Raw genomic sequence first — 23323 nt, forward strand, 5'->3', positions numbered from 1 at the left:
CTAACAAACCATGCAACTTAAAGGAATTTGTTTATGCAGTGAAGTTGTTGCAAAATAGCTATGATCTGAATTATAAATGATTCTTTGCTCTGCCTCCCTGCAAAGGAGATACCAGTGTCATCATACCAGTACCGCCCACAATAAACAAAGGTACCTTTGGTTGAAAAGCTGCTATTCTGTAAAGACTCCTACAAAGGAAAATGAATTGGTAACCGTTACCTAGTTGCAGTAATAAACCTGGGATATAGACTTGTGTGCACGTAGATGCATTTTCAAGGAAAAACACTTCCTGGGAAAGGCTAGCACAGAACAGTCTTTCAAGCTTCTCTCCACATACCAACATTAAGATAAGACCCAGATACTGAGCCAGAACTCCAATTTGATGTGACTTTATGAAGTTATTTATCATAGTACACTCCAAGCGTATGTCACATTTTAATACTAATTTAATGCAATGACAAAGTCACAACAGGGAGCAAGTGTGCAAGATCAAAATCTGCAAACAAAATGACTTTCTCCACAGAACAGATAAAGACAAAAAGCTTTAACTTCCAGTCCACACTTTGAGAAGCAAAAGTGAAAGCAAATCCTCAGGCAGAAGCAATGATCTACCTATCTCAAATGGTTGACTTGTACTTAAGATACTTCAACAGAAAGCTACAGCACAGAAAAAAAAAAACCTTCTTACACAAGTAGAAAGAACCATTCTGCACTAGAACCGACCAAATCCAGCACATGGTTGCACTGGTCTAGCACACAGTGATTTGTAGATGCTGCATTTAGCAGCCAAAACATTCTTGTAATCAAATCCTAGCTATAATGTTGGGATTGTTACTATCAGGAGAGTTTCACACAATAGCCAAGTTAGATTCTGGGCTAAAGCTTCAGAGTTGACCATGAGGATGAGATTTGATTCTGGAAATAATACTGCCATGATTAAATAAAGCTGTGGAAATACATGCAAGCAGCAAGAACACGATCGTGCTATGTTTTCCACTGTTTTTGCTCCTTTGAGGATCACAACCACATACACGGGCACTGGCTGAGACTGAAGGAGAAGGTGGGAAAAACTGCTATAATCATTGAATTCAAGACCCTGCAACTACCCTTTTATGTTGTTTAGGGAAATTTGACAGGAATAAAATACAAAAGACTTCCATCCACATAAGTCTCCTCTTTCTAGATGCTACACCAGGTTTACCCTAAATCACTGGGAGTCTAGACTGTGACTTACACATACATACATTGATCTGAAAGATCTAGAGTGCAGACACAGACCTCTCACCTATTAGCTGGTCCAGCACCCTTATCCTCAGGTCTCAGACCTCTTCAGCACTGCCATCTGACTGGTCAGCCAAGCATCTTGTCTAATGGCTAAGAATTACTGAAGGACCCTGTATAGCTTTCCTTTTCCATCTGTGTGCTAGAGATGGATCATGAGGCTGCAAGGAGAGAATCTTCAGCTGGCTAGCACAGGAGAAGGCTGAAGTGTTTTAAAATTAGTTTTCCAACTGATCTGGCTGCTGAATTAATTCTCTCTGTGACGTACAATCACTTGTTCACAACTCAAGAGACAAGTTGGAAATGCACAGCCTAAGGAAAGAGGCTCTTGCAGAAGCTGCTATTATCATCGAATCATAGAATGGTTTGGGCTGGAAGGGATCTTTAAGATCATCTAATTCCAAACCTCTGCTATAGACAGGGACACCTCCCTCTACGCCAGGTTGCTCAGTGCCCCATCCAGCCCGACCTTAAATGTTTCCACATTCCACAACCTCACTGGGCAACCTGTTCCAGAGTCTCACCACTCTCACAGTAAAGAATTTCTTCCATTAGTCAGCCTACCCTGTCATGTCTACACCTTAAGATCACAGATAAAGCATCTGTGCTAATTTTGCTATCGCTTTTAATAAGCCTGAAATATGTTCAACAGCTCTGCTCAATAAACAGTTAATGACAACGACAATAAAGAGGGGGGAGGGTTGCAACAAATTCTCTTTCCATGAGTTTTATGATTCAGTGTTTTCTACACATACATCCCAAAATTACTGCTTATGAATGCTAATGTCCTTTTTCCCATTGTTTACAAGCACTCAAACTACTGAACTGTGCATGTTGAAACCCACTACCAAACCTCAGGTCTGAGCTGATATTCACAGCACTTTAGAGGTGGCCCTCACACTTCCGAACTGCCTGAACACTGTCTACTCTCCACTCAGTCTCCCAGTGTTAGAGAAATGCCAACTATATAGCTAAAAGGTATGGTTATAAGTTAACTAGGCTTTTTAGAGAGAAGAAAAATGTTACTTGAAACAACTAAATTGTTTCATGAGTTAATACATATTCCCATTGTTTTCTTAACAAGTAGTAGGGAGGAATTCTATCACATACACTAGAAAACACTGAAATGGTTGACTATAAGAATAAAACAATAGATATTATTATATAAAGAAGGTATAATATGAACAGGACAGCATATTGGCACCTACTTCAAAGAATCTTCAAATATATTCCATTGTTTTGTTTCAGAAAGAATGATACCAACTCTAGATACTCCAATTTTAAAAAGGTCTTCAGGGGATAAAAAAGTCTACAATTGTAGGAAAGCCACTATTTGTCATTTCTGTAGATATCACTCATCTACTTACAAACAAAATTACTTAAAACTTGTCCAAACAAACAAGAAATAATTAAAAATAATAAATCTGGAATAAGAATTATTAATTACAAGAGTTACTAAAGTGATGAGCAAGTTGATAGATAACATCTCTTCTGCCAGCATTAAATCTTTGCCAGGCTCCAGAAACTGGGTTGCCACTTTACATCACACTGAATATTTAAAGAAACAGCTTTGTTCCTACCAGAAGGCATCAGTTTTCAAACCACCACCAGTGAGAGCTGGAGCTTTCCGACAGGAAGGTAGGCAGGTGAAGTGAAGTGAAGGAGATATCAAATCAGCTATATCCATCTCCATTTCTGAAAACACAAACTCAATAGTAACTGAATTCTACAGTACTAGTTCTGGAAACTTTCATTAATTATTTCTGAAGTCCATAGCAGGAGAGAGGGTAGCAGGTAGGAAATAAAGCATAGGAGAAATTAGTTCTTATAAAACAATCATAGAATGCACACAGTGTATACAAGGACATGCATCTCTCCAACTCCACATTGTATAAGAGCAAAAGAAAAGATTCAACTTTTATTACAAAAAAAAAATTGAGATATTTCTCATCAGGGAGACAAATACTTTGCTGAAATATCTGGTTTAGTATTTAATTTGTATTTTTCATTGAAATCGAAATACACATCCTGGTGTTAAATCACTGATCTACATATCCAAATATGGCCTCTCAAAATATGTCTCATTCTATGTATTAAAAAACTGAAAGAATTTTTCCTTAGGAAAACAACAGTTCTTCCTTACCAAATACTTCCACACAGTGTTTTCAAAGTGCAATTTCTCTCTATGGCTAAGCAATCATTGTCAATTTTTTGCCACAAACACAAGTGTAGAGACTTGATAAGCTGCAGTGGTCTACGTCAGAAAGAAGAAAGCAGTCATCACCATTCTAGACTGTCTTGGGGGGAGAAAGGAGAAAAGTCAAGGAAAAGAAAGAAGAGCCATCCAGTTCAGTCTACATCTTTTCTTAAGTTTTTTCCTTGACAGTATACCTCTGCAAAAAAGAGTCTACTCTTCAAAAGTTTCTCAATTTATTTTAAGTTCCCTTACTTTAATAAGTCAAATAGAGATTTGCTCCCTTCACAACTGCTCCTGTTCCCCTTTGTCTTTGTCAGGGAAAACTCTGCACCCCTGATGTCTCCTTTTAGCCTGCACAGGATAACAGGAGCAGCCACAGAGAATTGCAATTTGCTTCTCAGGAAGCAAAACTGATTTTCTATGCAACAGAAAGGTAGCACCTTCGTACTTGGTGGTTTTGGCAATACACTGATAGGTGATGTGCTTTTTTCTTTTTATGAGCTCTTCACCAAAATGCAGTCTCCAGTTTGGGAAATCTGTGTCGCCCTGCTGTTAGTCAAGTTTCAAGTTGTAGCCATATTTCTCTAGAAGAATCAAAACATAGTTGCGGAACAAATATGACTGTGTCAACTTCATCATAAATTCACTGATTTTGGAATTTCTGTCCATGTGTTTCAACATTAGATATTCCCTCCCAACCTGGCCAGGCTATGGAAGCTTTCTGAATAAGCCATAAAGTATCATAAAAAAAAAAAAAGAACTAAATTTCTATGAGAACCAGTAGGACTGAAAAACAGCTCAACTCTGTACAGGAACTAACCCCTAATGGTTAACACATTTCTGGTTCCTGTCAAAATGCACCTCAGCATTTTCATGGACTGTGGAAAAAGTGCTCCGCTGAGGACTTTCCCACCCCACCACTCCCAGATGGGATGGCAGAAGTAATACTCCAAAACTTGTTCCTGGCTCTCTCCCCTGCTCAGTTTGATCTGTTGATGTCTCACTGTATGCCCATTCAACTCAGTTTCTCACAAACCCACAGGCTTACCAGAACACTACCACTGTAGCATTAAATAGCTGATGATACTGACATTGCAACAGCACATCTGAAATCCAGTGGTTAAGTGAACAAAACCAACTCTTCAAGAAGTTTCCTCCCTCACATACTCTATGCATTCTCTACATAAATCAAAGTTTGCATGGTTGAAACAGCTATATGAATACACAAAAAAACTGGATTTTGCAGTCAAACATCACTAGGACAAAAGAAAATAATTTACCTGCATTGCAAGAAAAATCACAAAAGGAACTAAAAATCCCTTGAAATTTATGTTAAAATGTAAATGTTTAGAACTAGGTCACTTAGATAGAAATGATAAATACAAGAAAATCAAAAGAATGCTTATGCTTAAATCTACAGCCCACTTGCTGTTGGATGATGATAGTGCATTAACAATGAAAAGTTTAAGAACACTACACGGAATCATTTAGATTTAATGAAACATAATTTGTTAAAGGCAAAATGAATCCTTTGTTGTACTTCGGTGCATAGGTTTCCCTAACTACACAGTTATTTTTAGTAACGAAATCTCTGGAGTCTACTTTCAACCTTTAGTGAAACAAATGTTAAGTGTAAATATTTTAATGTAAACATAATAATAATTACAAAAGCCTAAGGAAAGAACATAAATAATGTGGAATAAAAAAAGAGCTTGTGGCTTTCAACTGATCAACAACTCCCTCCATGGATCAGCTACATCTCATGCCTTCACATGCAAAACAATTGTATAAGCTCTTCACAACAATTATTATATATGAGGAAGTCCAACCTAATGACATGCATCAGGAAAACAAGCATTAGTAAAGTTAGGAATAAAACATCTGATACCAGTGCTCCTTTCTGTATTTGTTGCAAGTTTTAGGTGCTAAATCTCTGAAGTATAAATGTCCAGGCTTAAAATTAAGAGTGAACTACAGTTCCACTTCACAGAATGACATAATGGCTAAGGCTAGGAGGGACATGTGGAGATTGTGGTACAACCTCCTTGCACAAGTAGTGTTGTAAAGCATACCAGAGTGTGTCTAGGCAGCTTCTGAGTATCTCCAGGGGAAGAGAATTCACAATCTGACTGGGCAACCTGTGCCAGCACTCAACCACCCTCACAGTAAGGAACTTTCCCCTCATATTCACTCAGGACTTCCTTTGTTTCAGTTAATACCCTTTGCCTCTCACCTTATTACTGAACACCACTGATAAGAGTCTGGTCCTACTCTCTTGCCACTCTCCCTTCAGATACTTACACACATTGATCAGATCCCCCATGAACCTCCTCCTCTTTGGGCTTAACAGGCTCCTTCAGACTTTCCCTATAGCAGATACTCCAGTTCCTAAATCATTTTAGCAGCCCTTCACTAGACTTGCTCCAGGAGCTCCAAGTTTCCCTTCGCCTGTTGGTAGTGCTCTTCCTAGCATAGCCCAGGATGCCTTTTTGTAAAACTGTCATATGAGCAGCAACAACGAGCAGGTTAAAAAGTCTTTCAGCCCACAGGAAGAATGGCATCACTTAAAAAAAGTAACAGATCATAAAAACATTTTTAACACGAATCCTCAGTTATTTCTACAAACCAAATCCCTGAAGAGAGTTGTCTCATTATAGTATATGAGTATCTTGTAAACACAAAGGTACTTTTCCTAACATCACCTTTATTTATCTTAAAGCATGGCTCACTGTGGCTGAATGCAAAAGCAGAGCTCAAATTCCGTGGCTCTGCACTAAGTAGTCACCTGCAAGATGTCTGTATTAGTTGGCTTGGCTTAAGATTGCCTTGGAAAGCTCTAGAGCTGGCAGGAGAAAAAAAAGTATCAGAAATCAACACCAAAACCCATAGTACACTTACATTAATTACTATGTTTTTCTCTTCCATCTTGAGGCTCCTAAGCTCATTAAAGCTACAGCAATCTCCTCCTTAAAACCAGGTGTATGGGAGAGCACGAGCTTCTACATGCTTTGTCAACAAGCTGAAAGTTGATGTCACAAATGTGGTGGGAGGAACCTGAAGCTTGAAATTACAGACAACCAACAGCAGTACAACGCAGTTATTTTATGCTCATTAGATGCTAGGAGATTTCTTTTCATCCTCCATACTAGAGACCTCACTGGATTGCCACCACATGTCCTATGTACCCAGAAACATGGCATCCTAGCCCATTCCCTTCGTTTCTCTGCCACTCGCATACTGGAGCTCCTGCTGCATCTCAGCTGAACTGCTCCTTCAGAAGGCAAGGAAGTAACAGCAGAGCAGTAACACTCTGCCCTGGGACCTACCACGGAGACCTTCACCAGGGCCTCAAGAGTTGGGACGGACAAAAACATGCATCCTGCCAAGACTGAGACAGCTCAACGTTATCAGAGCTACTAATGAATTATGCATGTTTAATTGCAGTTTTTCATTCTACAGCATTTGATTATCTCCAAATAGCATTTCCAAAATGAAGATAGAACACCTTCAGCATTGAGTCCCTCACTCAATTATGGAAGCACCACAGATTTTGAGTGAAGTGGCCTAAATTTCACTCTTTTTCTTTTCTAAATATACTGGTAGATGCCCACTTATTTTGTTGTCTCTACAAAGTTCACTCTCCAAGATACTCAAAGCAACTCCCTGTTAAAATTTTCCCCGCATATTCGAATGGAATGTTTCCAACCCACATGGGACTTGTACTCCTTAGCTATGGTAGTGTTATGATGAAGAATGACAGATTTGCATGGGACTAGACAAGCCACATATGTACAGTGCACAACAAACACATAAAACACACATGGAATCACATGGAAAGCAAAAATCCATTGAGCAGCAAACAAGTGCATTATTGCGAAGTACTTAGGCAAGTAGCATAAACTGTTCAGGGGATCTAAACAGAAAAGTGGAAGGAAAAAAGTGGGGGTGGGGGGAAAGCAAAACTAGAAGAGATTATGACTGTTATTTAATTGCTGTTAAGAAGGACTATGCCAACTTTGTCTCTGTTCCAGAAGCATCGCAATTATCTGCAGCATGCAGATAGTTCAAAAGGAAACTTATAGCAAGAGGCCAAACAAGGAGCCTTGAAAGAAACATGAAAGGAAAGAAAAGTGTCCAAATCATATGCATTTCCTCTTTCAGTGAATAATCTACAATTTAACTTCATTACAAAGGTTTAATCACCATCTCAGATACTTGTATTATTACAGAACTCAGTGTGACCCCATAAAATACTTAGAGGTCCAACAAAATTTCAGACTGGCTACTCCTCTCCCAAGAACTTATAGTTTTAGAGGAAAAAACGAATTTCACAAGTCTGCTGTTAGTTGCAGCTGAAGACATAACAAAAATGTCTTCTCCACCAAAAACTCAAGCAAAACCAACTTCCAGTTTAAACTGGAATTACGAGTCGGTGTGATTCCCAAGTTTTTTCCAGTGTTATCAATGGAAGGCAATTAAGATTGATCACCTACACTAACTCCAAATTTTTTCCTCTTGAAAGAAGCTATGAGCAATTTCCTGTTTGCTTGGGTTTGCAACATACAGTATTAGCACAATTAACTCGTTGTTGTGTAACCAATGCATGATATATGGAGATAACCTCTCTCAATCCTAAACTCAAATATCACCTCTTAAACAGGTAAGTGGCCAAAGCAATAATATGCGAAATCAGATTTACATTTCCCTGTGTGAAGTGTTTTCTAAATTGGAGTGACAGATGCCATCTATTTTTATATATTTATTTTGAAAATAAAGCCCATTTTGTTTCTCGTCTCATTAGTGCAGCCTTACTTGCCCAACAGCATTAGTCACTTCCTGCATGAGCCCTTGATCACCTACCCCAAATGAAAACAGTTTTTATTGCATCCAACACATATAATATACTTATTTAATTGAAACATATTAGTTGTGTAACTGAGTACCTCATCCAATGCCACCACACACAAGGCTATCACTCAGGATAGCAATTTTAGAGAAACTCCTTTTCTTAAGCTGTGTCACCTCCAAAACCAAATTACACTCAGGGAGAAAAAGAACAGGCAAAAAAAAAAAAAAAAAAAAAGAGAAGCAGAAAAACAACATCTTAATGTTAATCCACATTCTTCTCATTTCTAGAGCTTAAGAGAGAAGTAGGAAAAGGAAGAACAAAATCAACTCTTCCACTGCATTAGGGAGGGGAGTGGGTCTTGAAAAACCCCTCCTAATGATCAGTACAACAGTTGGATATCTTCCTGTTACAGGCTTTTATGATTTTATCCTTCAAAGTTTCACAACTGCTCCACTTGAACACCAAAAATACCTGACTAAGCTATTGAGCTTGATCATCACAATCAGCATGCTGAAATCACAGTCAGGTGAGTAAGAGACATCAAGTCCAGAAGAAAAATCACGAGTTCTTCACATCGCAAGTAACCACACTGCTCATGACCTCTGCATTTAATGGCCCTCACAAAATAAAAGGCTGCACTTTCACTTACATCAACTCAGTTCAGCCCCCTCACCAGAGCTGTATGATGAACAGCAGAGAGCTTCCTCACCCAGCTAGCTGTAAGTGATGCTTACAGTCACTCTCTGTGTAATACTACAAAACAACACCCCCAGTACAGAGGATGGCAAATTCCTGGAGAAACCCACTGCTGGACCATACGTACCTGCTGCAAGGCAGCTGACAGGAAAGCTGTGACATCACAGCTGCCTGCAGAGATTCTCTTACAAGAAGGTCTTTTGTTCCCGCTCAACTGCACATTGGCAGAAGAAAAACATTCCAACCACATGACTGAGGTAGCATGGCTGAACAACTCTTCCCCGCACAACAGATGCCTATGCGTCTTACACAGAGCTCTCACTTTAGTGACATTGATGAATAAACTGTCATAGAGTCAGGTTAGTATTTAATTGTGTAATTTACTTTTTCAAAGCATGATTGTAAGTACAACAGTAAAAGGATCACCATGGAAAGGAAATGCCATTTAAAATGCTACTGAAAGCTGAAAGGAAACTCATCCAGGAAGGGGAAGAAGAAAGAGAGCAAAAGCTGGAAACATTAAGAACAGAGGTCACTCTCCAGGATCTGGACAGCACTTAATAGATAAGTATGTATATTCTGAAGAATCTCAACTTCCTGCCATAAATAAAGGTTTTATAACTCACTTAAAATACGTATTACTCAATTACTTCATCTGCTTTTTCTTGGGTAGTACCTTTGTTTTTCAAGCATCTCAACAGATCATTACACAAGATAGACTATTATTTGATATATTCCAGATATGGATTAAAACAGTTTTTCCACTATGACTTACATATATGAAGTAATTCATTACCAAATTGCAAGCTTACATTTTTTCAGAAATATTTTAATGCTGTACTACCCATTGACATCACCATATAAAGTGCGATGTTTGCAAATAGTTTGTTCATATCTAGAAATAGGTTTCTTGTGATTAGTCCCAATATCAATTATCGTTATACTGATTCAAAAATTAAATCAATTCACACATCCATGAAACTTATCTTCCCAAGCAGACCTTCATGTAGCAGGGAGGCTACATGAAAATAAGACCCTGCAGGAGACCAATTTAGTATAAAATAAATTTAACCTGAATTGAGTAAAAATATATTTTAATTCTACAGTCTTTAAAGACACTAAAGACATACAACACACACGTGGCTACTCGCCTCTATTTCTGTGGAAGATTCATTCATGTTCTCTGTGGGTATAACTTCTGCACGCAGCAGCAATAGAGAACACAAAAGCTTCAAAGCCCCCATTAAGGCAGTGTATAGGTATATTTGGGGATGAATACAGACTGTTGATGTTCACTGCAACACAGCCTTCTCAGCAGCACAATCCTCTCTATGTACACTGTGCCAGGCAAAGAGCCAGGAAGGATTTCTCCAGTATCTCCCCCCCCCCAAAAAAAAAAAAAAATCACCGTGCAGTCACCCTGAACTACTGAAAGACCCCTGATAGCCAATAACTACTTTAAAGATACTAACATCTTTCTACAAGCCTTGTCAAATATTGGTGTTAATAACTGGTAGGAAAGAAATTTCCAGCGAGGCATTAGGAGTTAAATTCAGGATGACAAAGCTGCAGCCTGCCAAGAGAAGCATGCAGTTGAACTGAAGACTCACAGAAAGACAAGAAAGCTCAACAACAGCCAGCTACCACTTTCTAGTAATTAACAGCACATTTCCCAGCTTGTAACTGTAGCTTCACAATAAAACTAAAATTCCACACCCAAACATCCCCTAAAGAGATTCCTTTTCAATGTTGTACAGTTTTTTGGTACCTTAACCATCTGTTCTGTTCACTGTTTACATTGTAATCTCTGGAAACTAAAACAAACAATCACAGGTCTTTGCTAATTGTTCATTCTCACACAAGTTTCCTTATACAACAACTTGCGTGAATTCCCTTGGTGAGTTCCTTCCACAAAGGCATCCTCTATAGTCAAAGTTCAAGTCAGGTAACAGCAATATAGTCTCTCCCTAGACAGGAGAGCCAGGGGAACTAACATGAAAACTGTTCTGATCCAGCCAGATCAGTTGAGCTACAACTAGTCTTGAAGATACAGTTCTGAAGTATATTTAAAAGCCAACTTTCATAAAAACAGTGTGAAACATGTGACTTTAAATTTAACAGACCAAAGATAAACAGAATACAAAGCATTACTTACAAGTACACCCTGGGCGTTGGAACACTCCATACTGAGTTCAGTGAATGAAGAGTAACATCAGACAGTCTCTCTCTTCAGTCATTTCCTCATTTAACTCAAGCTTTGCCTCAACAGAGTGTGCTTACGGAATAACAGTCGACTTTTCCACTCACTAGGGACAAACTTCAGTGTCTAATGGTGACACCCAGAAAGTCCCTCCTGATAAGACTGCAGGTGGTGGCTCTGAGAACTACTCATATCGCACTCTTCCTCCTGAGCCCACAGGGTTGCTCCCAGATCCTGAGATACACAGGCAGACACTGACTTTCAGTCTGATTTAATTCATTGCAATTTTCATAGCTTGTGTTGTGCCAAAGAACAAGAGAAATCTTCCCGTTTGCCCTCTCTTGCATTTAGAGAAAACAGTCATTCCTCTTCTCAGTTCTCATTATGCTGAATGAAATAAAACCACAATTACACTTAAATCTTCCAAATTGTTTTTGGTTCCTGCCATTTTTTGCAAGCACTGGTGCTTGGATTCCAACAAATCCTCACCACACAGAGTAACCTCATTACTTTCCTTTCTTTACGCATCCTCAAATTGCATTCACTTTTTCAGTGACTCCACTGTATTAGTCTCTTGCAACATCAGTCATTGCTAATCCAGATTTGCTCCCTCTTACTAGCGTTCCAACAGTGAGGCAAGCTCCTCAAAAATGAAAATGCTGTTATTGACCTCTAATGAGACATCGTAGCATATCATAGTACCTGATTTCATTCTACTTTTAAAAAGCCTGAGAACAGCCTAGATGAGGAAATGGAAGAGAAGGCAAAAGAAACATGTAATTAAAGGAAATAATATCATTTAGGATGATGTTTGCTACAGGACTTCTAAGCACTGCTTCTCTGAGGAACAGAAAGCTCAAGAAGGAACTGAGTTAATATAAAAGAGTCGGTTGATTCAAACAATCCTTTCCTTGCTCTTTCATTATCAGGACTGATGAACACTGTAACTTTTCTAATACAAAAACTTAATCCAGAAGTTAACTGGGGAGCTAGTATCAGAAAGCTTTATGACTTGACAACACTACAGAAACACTACAGCAGAGATGTGGGAGGGTTCCAGTGAAGGAACAAATTAGCAGCTGAGAAGCAGGTACTATCTCATGCAGGATGGAAACCTCAGTGCTGTGGGTGGCTCTGAGAAACACACCAGATCACCATGCCTGTCCAACATGCACCTTCAGGCACTGGACAAAAGCCATTCAAAAGAGTAAATGATGCTGCAATACAACCAAATTGCAGCTTGGATTTCATCAAGCTCCAAGGAAAACTTCCAGGTGCAGTCTTCTCAACCCACTTCTTTCCTCTTCTCTAATGCTGCCTTTCAATCCTTTTGCTCTGACAAACTGTGTCAGTTGCCAGCATTAGGTGGTCCTGCTTGGCCACAGACACTTTGTTCAGTATACCATCTTCTTGTGGAATATACACATGCATGACAATGCATGAGACAACTAGAAACATGATTAGATAAAAATTAATAGTAGTTCCTAAAGGCTAACTTTAATTCAGATTGGTGTCTCTGTTGGTGGAACTGATGATACAGGAACAGGTTAAGAAAGTGAGCAGCACTGCTAGCAGAAGAATAGGATATCCCCCCAATATCCTACCTAAGTCTTCCCTCCTTCATCTTAAAACCATTTTCCCTTGTCCTGCCATTTTCTACCCTTGTAAAGAGTTGACTCCTCTCATGTTGTTAAGTCTTAGACTGAGAAGCTGTCAGTAATTTAAAACACTACAGCTCCAGAAAACACCTTGAAATGAGGGACATCTCTAGAAGTTTAAAAATTACTGCCAAGTGTTACCAAGAAACACAACAGAAGCAAGTCTGAATTCTCCATTATACAAATAGGTAAGAATTTCTGAGGTTGTTTTACTTGCACAAAGATATGTAAGGTAAATCGAGACTGTAAGTATATGCATACTTTGAAACAGGCAGATTACAGTACTGCATTTCACTGTAACTACTTTAGAATCTAGATAGCCATGCAGATGTTAATATGCATAAATTTCTAACAGCAACAACATTCAGGCAGAACACTGTTGTTTTACAACTCATTTTCTAGCCTTATTCCAAGTGGAATTAGTTTATCACAACAACACACTTTCACCACCATAACTTTTCCCAAAGTTCTAACACCTTCATTTGTAGATGGCATCTAACATAGGGTCTAAATTCTGCAGGGCATGTTTGCTATTTTGCAGGTCCATTCACTCAAAAAAACTTATTTCACACATTCTTTCCTCTTTTTAAGCTGACTGCTAACACCATCAAGTTAACTAAGCAGAGTTTCCAAGATATTGCAAACTGAATTGCATTCGCACTTGAAAAAATCACTAAGCAGTTCACATGCATACTTTCCTGAGCCCTTTAAAGCAGAACTTTTAAATTGCTAAGTTATACATGGTACCGCACAGGTGCACTGGTAACGGAAAGGCAAAAGGTGTCCTCTTCCTGAAATGTATTCATACAGCAAGTATGAATTTTAAGCAAGTGAAAGTGTTAAATTCTCTTCCACCACTTCTTTGTACTCACACAGCAACAATGCTAATGGCAATAGCAAAGTACTTTTCAGCTCTTCAAGAAAGAAGCACTTCCCTCAGGTCTTCTGTAATGATATCAGACAGCATAATGCATCTTCCTACTCCACCCTTCTGATACTTACAGGCTTTAAAAGTCTTCCAGCAGGGCAGCAAAATACCCATTAATTTCCTAGAAGGTTTCTACTGAAGCTACATACTTTAAACTGTGTCTATAATCCAATGCTATTTATTGATACTTTTTTCTTTTCTTACTTAGTTAGTTTTTCTCCTGCCATGCACCCAATAGGAAAACAGAAATAGAGATAGTTCAATTTCACTGTACTGCTCCTATTTACCAAAACAACTGGCTAGTAAGTCAGCTGCAGGTTTAAACAGAGATCAAAGATTCACCTTACACATGGAGGTCACCAGTCTTTGTGATTTTCTTCTGTTTTATGAAAGGCTTACCATAAACAAGTCTACTTTCAGGGGCAAAACGATTCTTATGTCACCACTGAGCCCTTCCCATCCTGGCAACCTTCTTCTCACTCTTCTTCCTTCCTCATATTGTGTGAGCAACCTCACAGAGCCACACTACAGCTGAAACAATTTGGATAGAATTTCCCTTTCCTTCCCACCCCTGAGCTGATACACCATTACAAGAGTTCAGAGAGCCAAACCAACTAACTGAAGATGTACCTGCATCTGTTGCCAATCATTCACATCAATGACAGAAAAAAAAAAAAACCAAAAAAAAAACAACACAATAGCATCAGCATTACTAGGCTTGAGAAATCTAAATTTTGCCTCTTATTCTTGCCAATGCAATATCCAATATGACTTGTGCTGTACTTAGTAAAGACACCAATGGAAAAAAAAGCCCAAAGCAGTAGAAAGGTACTTTCACTATTTCAACCTGATACTTCTAATAAAAAGCACACATTGTTTTACCAATGTATTACATCGCAAATGTGAGGAACAAGTGATAGCTTTAGAAGCTTCTTGATCTTCTCATTAAATTGTAATCTAGGAAATACACAGCCTTCCTCACAATTAAGTAAATAAACAGGAGCAACTGTACATCCCAAGAAGCTCAATGACGCTTGACATCCCAAAAAGTCAATAAAAATATACAACAATCTTCAGTTGAAGCAGTGAAGTAGATTTTTAAGATAAAAGCAGACTTTACATCCTTCCAATTTCAGTTCTAAAACTGGCTTAAACTATTGAATTTCTGACCTCCTGAACTGTCAAACCATATTCCTCTCCATATGTGAATTCTTGAATATTATTTTTATCTTATTTTTTCCTACTTTACAGTTCAGCAAATGCTTTCATAAGACTTATTTAACTACACAATAAATTTATGTATGCCACAGTAGAAAAACATACATTGAAGAGCTATCTCTTCAGCAGGAATGCTGTTATTTCTATGATCACAATTTCTCTGATTTACCAAAAAAAAATTTTTTAAGTACTTAAGAATGGACTTCAAAAAAGTTAAATGGCCTCTTTGTCACTAGACAAATTTGTCACTTTTTCTGTATCAGAAAAAAGCCACTGTTACTTGGCATATAAAAAACTAGAAACAGGAGTTATTTCCAAAAAAAAAAAAAAAAAACCCACAAAAAAAGCACCTAAAAAAAAAAAAAGAAGAAGTGAGAAAGTTCAAGCAACTGAAGTATATATAAAGGACAGATAAACCAGCATGATGAGGTGGGTAAGTAACGCCCTTCTCACCAGTCTAAATTCTTTTGAAGAAATTACAACCCATACAACTCTTAACCATTTTGACTATGTACTTACATCCTGGCCATTCAAGATACCTACTTTTCTTGAATCTCACTGGTTCAGACAGCAGGAAGCAAGATATTTGTACAAGAGGACAAGAGGTATGAAGGGCCCCAGAGCAGTTGCGAGAGCAGTTGTTCTGAGTGGAGGAACAGAAGAACAGGGCAAAGGTGAGCTCATGGCATTCCCAAGCTCCCTTTAACTCCTCCATTCCTCACGGTTTGAGCAGTCAAAACTCAACAGCTCAGTTTTCAATTTACTTCACTTTGAAATCCCTGGCTTGTGCCTATGCCTGTGCCTGGCAGCTCCTAGGAGCACTTGACAGAGCAGCAGGAGGGAAGGCCTAGAGCATGTGACATTCCCACAGCATAGCTGGACTAGTGGCCCTGATGCCAGCCAGCTTTCACCAGACTCACTGTTGAGTGCTACCTGGGTACAGGAGGTAGCTGGAAACCAGAGCTGCTGCTTCACAGAAACTCTGCTTCTTCAGAATGACATCAGCTCTCCTCCGTGTTTCACTGCAATTCTATGCCAATACGAAGCCTTCACCCTTCAAAAATCAACTCTGCTGTCAACATCAACTGTTTCATGACACCTCACCCTCATCCCTGGAATTGAGGCATTGTTGCATTAGCAGAACCCTTCAAAAAACTGCTTCAAGGTGACAACATCTTGCTTCCAACATCTGATCCAACAGATCAGTTTCACCGCAAACTTCTTAACTGCATGAAGAACATCCATTTGTTTCCCCTTCCATCTATAATGGCATGGATGAGGATAGTCATATATTCCAGCTCCACATCTTGCAAAGACTTACCCAAATAACAGGAATTCAAAGTTACCCAAGCAAGGTAAGTTTGAAGCTACTTTTACACAGAGAACGGACACATGACACAAAAAGTGGTGCTATGTTGACAATACTTAGGTCTACAGATACTAGAGCAACTAGGCAATATTATTATTGAAAAGTATTGCTCAGAAATTGTTTTCTTTAAAAATTTAAATGCAATTCCAGCAACGCTTGATTTTGCAAGACTTTGTTTCAGACTGAAGTTTTGGCTCAAACTCTATCCATCAGCAAGCATTCAGAGGGAAAGTCAGCTGCGTGCCAAGTCAACTCAGAAGACGAATGCTCATAACCCTGAGGATACCCGGACACAGTCCTGGACTGCAAGTCCACTCCTACCCACACAGCAGCACTGTCACTACATACCACACATCAGGAACACTGAGGCAGATTTTCAGAAGCTGTTTCCTGAAAATCAGAGTGAAGAAGTTTAGGTACTCCTGTGCTTATGTATTGCATACAGCTGTTGAACCAGGTACATCTGTCACTCTTCCTCCTCAGGAATAAAATACCTTGAAGTGGCTGGAGTGCCTGGTTTGGCTTAGAAAGCCTATAATCTAGCATATAATATATTATTTTTCTACTTCACCTCTCTTCCTCCTTTGCAGAGTTCCCTGCTGTTCTAACTTCAGCTGGAAGGTGATTTCTCAGCCTGCCTTCTCCTTTCAGCAGCCAGTCTGTAGCCACCTCAGTAACTCAAAACCAGCATTATAGTATTTTGGGGCATTCAGATCCCTTGTGAGCACAGATCTTCTTCACTGGATGACCCTTTCAAGCTCTGGTTTGCATCAGGGCACCAAGCAGCTCATTAACAACCAGATGATTCAGCAACCGGTGGCTACATTGCTGCCTGGATTCCTTCAGCAGCCAGACTACAGCTTTGAAGGCTATCATTTGCATGATACAATCAAGACACCTGAAGAGGTACACAGGTATCAAGTCCCACTTTCTCCAAGCCAGGACTAGTTCTGGGCAACACAGCCTGCTCCTGACTTTTCCTTACTGCTGGCATGACTTCATAATCTTATTCTTTCCACAAAAATCCTGATTGTAACATTCTGCTGCTTTCTTCTCCCCTTGCATCTTTCAAAAAGATCACACACCAAAAAAGAAAAGGGTTGAACACAAGGTCTCAAGTCACAAAGGAAAACTGGTAACAGATCCCAGGTAGAGGGACAATAATCTCCTCATTTCAGGCTCAGAATAGCTAAGTAGGACTCTTCTCCCACCAAAGCCAGTCAGACACCAAGCATTGCCAGCTGCAACTCCTCCGTGCCCCAACAACCCCTTCTGATTATCCACATCCACTAATCTGATTAGCATTCCTGTAATTAAAGCACCACAATATCTGACTGAGAATACAGTAGGCTGTTTAAATTAACTCAAAGTCCTTTAATGTAAGAAATTACCACTCCAAGAGAATTACAAGATTTACAAAATAAAGCATCACTAATGAGCATAGGATCAAAACTGGATTATCTAGTTCTCCAGTTCAGAGGTAGAAAAGCAGGCAGGCAAATCACAAGGGTTTCTATGAAACATTTATAGCTACTTTACAAGAAAGGATACAATTGTATGTTCTCTAATAAATACTTGAAGGCAATATATACCTTTTTTAGATATTAGGAAAATGTTATTTTGGTCTACTCTTTACTTACTGGAAAGTGAGGAGTGAGATTGTTATTCTGAACAGTACTTACAGGTTTACAAATTAGAGAGATGAGAAAAACACATAAACCTTATCCTGGTCTGGTAAAGAGGATAAGTTACAGGATAAGTTACAGTTTAACTGAGGATTTATATTTAAGTTTCTCCCTCTGCAGCAAAATTTCTTCCTATGGCTGTTGGCTCGTTTGTACATGGTACTTGTGAACCACCTCCCACCCAGACACACACACAAAAAGCAAAACCAGGCACAAGTATTCCCTCTGACTCAGATTTACAAGCAATAACGAGAGATGAGGAAGTGAATCACTCATCTACAGCAAACCTGTGTGGATGCAGCTTCTGGAATAAACCAAGTCTGTTATGATGCTAAATGGAGAGGAAGGTGCAAAATGAAGAAAATGTGAACGCAATATTACACTTGCGGGATCCAGTTCTTCCCATACTTCCTGGGCTATAAGCAGTATGTGTGAGTGTAGAAACACACAGCTCCCTCCTGAAAGAGAAGCACTCTATTCACCCTTTCACCTCCCACCTAACTAGGCATTTTCCTGAGTGCTTAAGGAAACTGCCTCTGTGAACATCACAGCCTTGAAAGAGCACAGCCATCCCCAACACTGTTGCTCAACCATCAACAGAGAACAGCTTTGGGCTGCATCCCATCCTGGAGATAGGTCATCTTAAGACCCTGACCAGGCACTGTAGGACCAACGCTCGTAACCCATGTCCTAAGGTACAACAGCTATGATCCTGTTCATAACAGCTCAATGCACGTACCTATTCCTTCTTCAATTTCTCTGAGTCCAAGAGAATAGTCCTTTTTTTCCTTTTTTGTGAATGATAGATAAACGGGTCTTAGACCTTTAAAAGCCAAGAGCCTAAGGCCCAGAGAAAGAACACCTGAATTGAGGCAGAGGTAAAATAATGTCTTTTACTGTAGTACAGTCAGGCTTCAGATCTGGAGCTCCAGGCTCACCTTCTAAGCTTCTATACCAGGTGTTAAATCTTTGATAGGGATTATGCAGCCAGGTGCCAGTGATAAGAGACTGGATTTGACCTCTAAGGACCTTCTGAAGCAACATTGCTCCCATTTCCCCCCATACCAGTAAAACAAGAAGAAAATTCTACATTTACATATGGATACTCATCTCATCAACGCCTAACACTTTGCTTGACTTTTTTTAAATCTACAGTGCTCTAGGGCAGAAGTTTTGATGCAATTATATACAGCAGAGATCATTAGCAGGGTTTTTGCTATTCCATTAGACACCATTTCAGAAATAATGATGAAATCATAATTTCTCCAGAAAACAGACTCCAGTTTTCTTCAGGGGGAAAACAAATACGTTAAAGATCTTCTTCCAGTGTTACACTTCTGACAATATGCTCCACATATTCAACATATAAAACAAATTCCTCTCCAGAAACCTGAAGTCAGTGTCCCCTCAAACACAGGGTACAGCTTGCTACTTATTTGACACAGAAACAAGATCTAAATGCACATCCATTTTTTCCCTTCTCCCTCTGCTCCCCCTCCCAATTTCAGGTACATTTCTACATAAAGCTGACTGTAACCAAACCAAAAATCTGTTACAATTTTGAAAAAGAGACAGTTTTCCAAAATTCACTCTTTTCAAACTTTTTGGTAGATTTTCTTCTTATGAAGGAAATCACTAGATGAAGTGCTAAGCCTCAGAAGGTGACTTTATCCTATACTGTCCTTCCACTCATCTTTCCCCAAATTCCTCTGACAGAGTAGGCATAGAGAAGGCTTTTCCTCTCCACTGAGGATGAGTCACATGAGCCTTCTACAGCACAAAGGAGAAAAATGTTACTTCTTGTTCTTCCCAAAGAAACATCACTTGTTTTTCCCAAAAAGACAGACATACTAAGAACACGTTGGACTGCTTTAGAGGATGTTTTGTTGCCTTTTTCTCCTGAACAAATACATTATTCAACTAAAATCCTGCTGGGTCATACAGGATGGATAAGAGTCCCTGTGTCCACAGAAGTGCTTTGTGAATCTCTGTTCTCAATATCAGTAGCAGTATTGCAAATATCCCTTTATCTGTGTCTGTATCCCTGTTTCATCTTTTATGTATATGAGCATCAATATGGCTATCTGCCATGTGGACCTTTTAATAGCTTCTGGACTAAGCTTTACAGAATGCTCAGCAATACCAGTGGCTTCATCCCAGAGAATATCCTCATATTCCAGGCACTGGAACGGCCTGCCCAGGGAGGTGGTGGAGTCGCCATACCCAGCAGTGTTCAAAAAGTGGCTGGATGAGGAGCAATGTGATATGGATTAGAAGCTTGTGGTAGCAATGGTAATGGGAGGACAGTTGGACTAGATGATCTTGCAGGTTGTTTTCAACCTTGTGATTCTATGACTCTAAACTTGCTTTATGGGGTTTTCACCCAGCTCCCAAGCCAGGTAGCTCTTGCAGACCAAGCCACGCAATCATCCTTGAATTGCTGAGCTGAAATCAGGCAAAACTCTTCTTAGGTATAGCTTTAGCTGCCAGATCTGGCAACTGTGTCGCTGCAAGAGATTCTCTATTGCCTTAGCTCACAACTAACTAGTACTATTTAGTGCTTTGGGCAGAATGTCATTCTGATACATCTTCTCCAAGCTTGTGGGATCCTACATCCCTTTTTACTCAAAGGAAGCAAATTGGAGAAAATATCTATGACCATTTCAACATTTTAATATTAATTAATAAATGTTAATTAATTAATTAATCAATATTTTAGACAAATTATGCCACAAAAACACCTCTCTATTCACTGAAGGATTAGCCAACTGAATTCAGTATTTGAATGCCCCCCTGCCAGTGGCAGGGACATCTTTCACTAGATCAGGTTGCATAAAGCCCCACTCACACAACCCAGCTTTGAATACCTCCAATGATCAGGAAGCATTCTTAGGATGATGACTGAGGACCCCACTTGGCCATTCCCCAACACATTTTACTACCTGTTTTAATAATGAAAAGCTACCACAACCCATTGTCTTGAAGCACGGGTTACAGATGCTAAGGAAGAACACCTGATGTCTATCACACCACTCTGTGATCTCCAAGGTGAGACAATATCCTGACCGATGGCCTTGGTGGCAAACATGAAGATGGCTCAAACACATACTGGCAATGAATTCTGAAAACTTTCTAGACTTTGAGTTCATCAGTTAGTTACATACCAAACCAAAGCATCCTGGGCTCTGTGCAAGAAGTCTTATAAGGTGTTCCCAAATTTCAGTGTTAGGGAACACACATAAAAACACAGCTCCCTATCCCACTCATCCCCATCAGTTCCCACGTTAAGCCCTTCCCTGTTATCTAAACACGATAAAAGTGCAGAGTAAAACCCTCAATGAGCGTAGCATTAGCCAGAACAAATACTACCCGCACGAGTAACTGCTGCATGGGCTTGCAAGTGCCCAGATAGGAGCACGTGCCAGTCCCAAGCCGTAAAATGGCCTGGTTGGAGGAGCCCCACACCTATTTATAGCACTTGCGGGAACTGCGGAGCCATTCCCAGGCACGCAGCCCAGCGGACCACAGACCACTGTAGCACAGCTCCTATGGCCAGCAGGTGCAAAAGTACATCCCACCAGCACTTCTCTGCCGAGTGCGTCTCCCATGCTTTTGCCGAATGCATATGTGAGAGTGGTTAGCAAAGAATTTTGCTTGGTTTTGGTATTCTCACATATCCGGCATCTCCCTGGCTCTTTGGGTTTAGGGCACACCTACGTCACTGGTAGGAGCAATACACAAGTGCTTTGTGATGCTAAACCGGCTATCAGCAACACTAAGCGAGGCTGGTTAGCTTTCAGGCTCCTGATTTCCCTTTGAAACTGCAGCCTGACTGACAAAGCAACGATGAAGCAGCAGGCTATAAGTTGGTTGCGATGCTCTAAGTTCGCAAAAGCTGTTGCCTTTTCTCCCCAGAGTTGCTGCTACTGCAACTGTGATTCCTCAAGGCTAACCACAGAGAGACCCCTGCACAGCAGCCCTGCCGCCCCGCGCAGTGCAAACACCACAGGCAGCACGTCACCGGGCGAGCAGCAGGGCCGCCATCAGCCCACGGAGAGGGGCTGCGGAACGACCGCCCAATCCCCGACCCGGAGCCAGCAGCTCCCCGGGGGGCTCAGGGGTACGGCGGCATCAGCGATACCTTCGGGGAGCAGCGCGGGGCCCGGCCGTACCTGGGAGCTGAGGTACCGCTTGAGGCACTCCTCGCACACCGCCTTCTTGCAGCAGGACAGGGGCTTGACGGGCTTCTCCTCCAGGCACACTCGGCAGCTCAGCACCAGCAGCGGCCCGAAGTCGCCGCCGATCAGCCCGGAGAAGGGTTCGGGCAGCAGGTACAAGTCCACCACCTCGATGCTGCCGCCCGCTGACAGCGGGTCGCCGCCTGCCGCCACCCCGTGCCGGGCCGGGGGCTGCGCGCTGCCGGAGCCAGGCGGGGAGCCGGGGCCCGGCCGGTCGTTCTCCACGCAGTACACGGTGCAATACACGTGCCGTCGGGCCGGGCGGCGCCGACCGCTGCCCCCCTCCGGCCCCTCCTCCGCCGATTCCCCCGCGCCCGGCGGCTCCGGCCCGGCCGCCTCCTCTTCGTCCTCCTCCGCCGCGTCCCCGCCGCCCCCTCGTCGCTCGGAGCCGACGGAGGGCGGCGACTCCCCGCCCTCTCCCGGCCCTGCCACCTCCCGTGGCGGCGGCCTCTCCTCCGGGCCGTCCTCCCGTGAGGCCCCGGCCGGGCTGGGCGGCGCGGCGGCGGCGGCCCGCGAGGCGCTCAGCGAGCTTTGCTGCTCCCCCATCGCCTCCCGCCGCCGCCGCTCCTTCCCATCCAGCCGCCTCCCGGTCCCGCTTCTGCTTCCGGGTCCCGAGCCCCGCCGCTCGCAGCCCCGGCGACAGCCCGCCCGCCCGCGGGCGCCCGGCCTCTTCTCTCCGGGGCCGCGGACGCGGCGGGGCCACTTCGCTCAGCGCCGCCCGCGGGCTCCCGGCCGGAGCGCGAGCCCCATGCCGCGGGCAGCCGCCCCTGAGCCGCGGGGCAGCGCCCGGCCGCGCCTCCCGCTCCGCCCCGCCGGCCGCTGTGACGCGCCGCCCCGTCCCGCCCCTGGTTGAGGCGTAAACACTGCGCGTGTGGTGTTCGGGCGCGGCAGTGCGCGTGGTACCGATCACAACTGAAATCTTGTGGGAGGTACGAGAGAGCGGCGCACCAGGGCTTGCATAACAGAGTAGATCTACGTCAATCAGCCCGCAGAGAGAAGGCTTT

General features: G+C 41.7%; 1 protein-coding gene across 2 annotated transcripts in view; it reads right to left on the reverse strand.

Moving 5' to 3' along the window:
* The window catches only part of RNF217 (ring finger protein 217), a 59129-nt gene extending 36112 nt beyond the window's left edge, over window positions 1-23017 (reverse strand). For both annotated transcript variants that reach the window (XM_085217380.1, XM_085217379.1), the window contains exon 1: window positions 22254-23017. In XM_085217380.1, coding sequence (XP_085073506.1) covers window positions 22254-22865 — 612 coding nt within the window. In that variant the 5' untranslated portion in view covers window positions 22866-23017. The remainder of the gene's footprint in view (window positions 1-22253) is intronic.
* Between the last annotated feature and the right edge of the window lie 306 nt (window positions 23018-23323).

Source organism: Meleagris gallopavo, chromosome 2 (assembly GCF_905368555.1).
Source record: "Meleagris gallopavo chromosome 2, MGAL_WU_HG_1.1, whole genome shotgun sequence".
Lineage (NCBI taxonomy): Eukaryota > Metazoa > Chordata > Aves > Galliformes > Phasianidae > Meleagris > Meleagris gallopavo.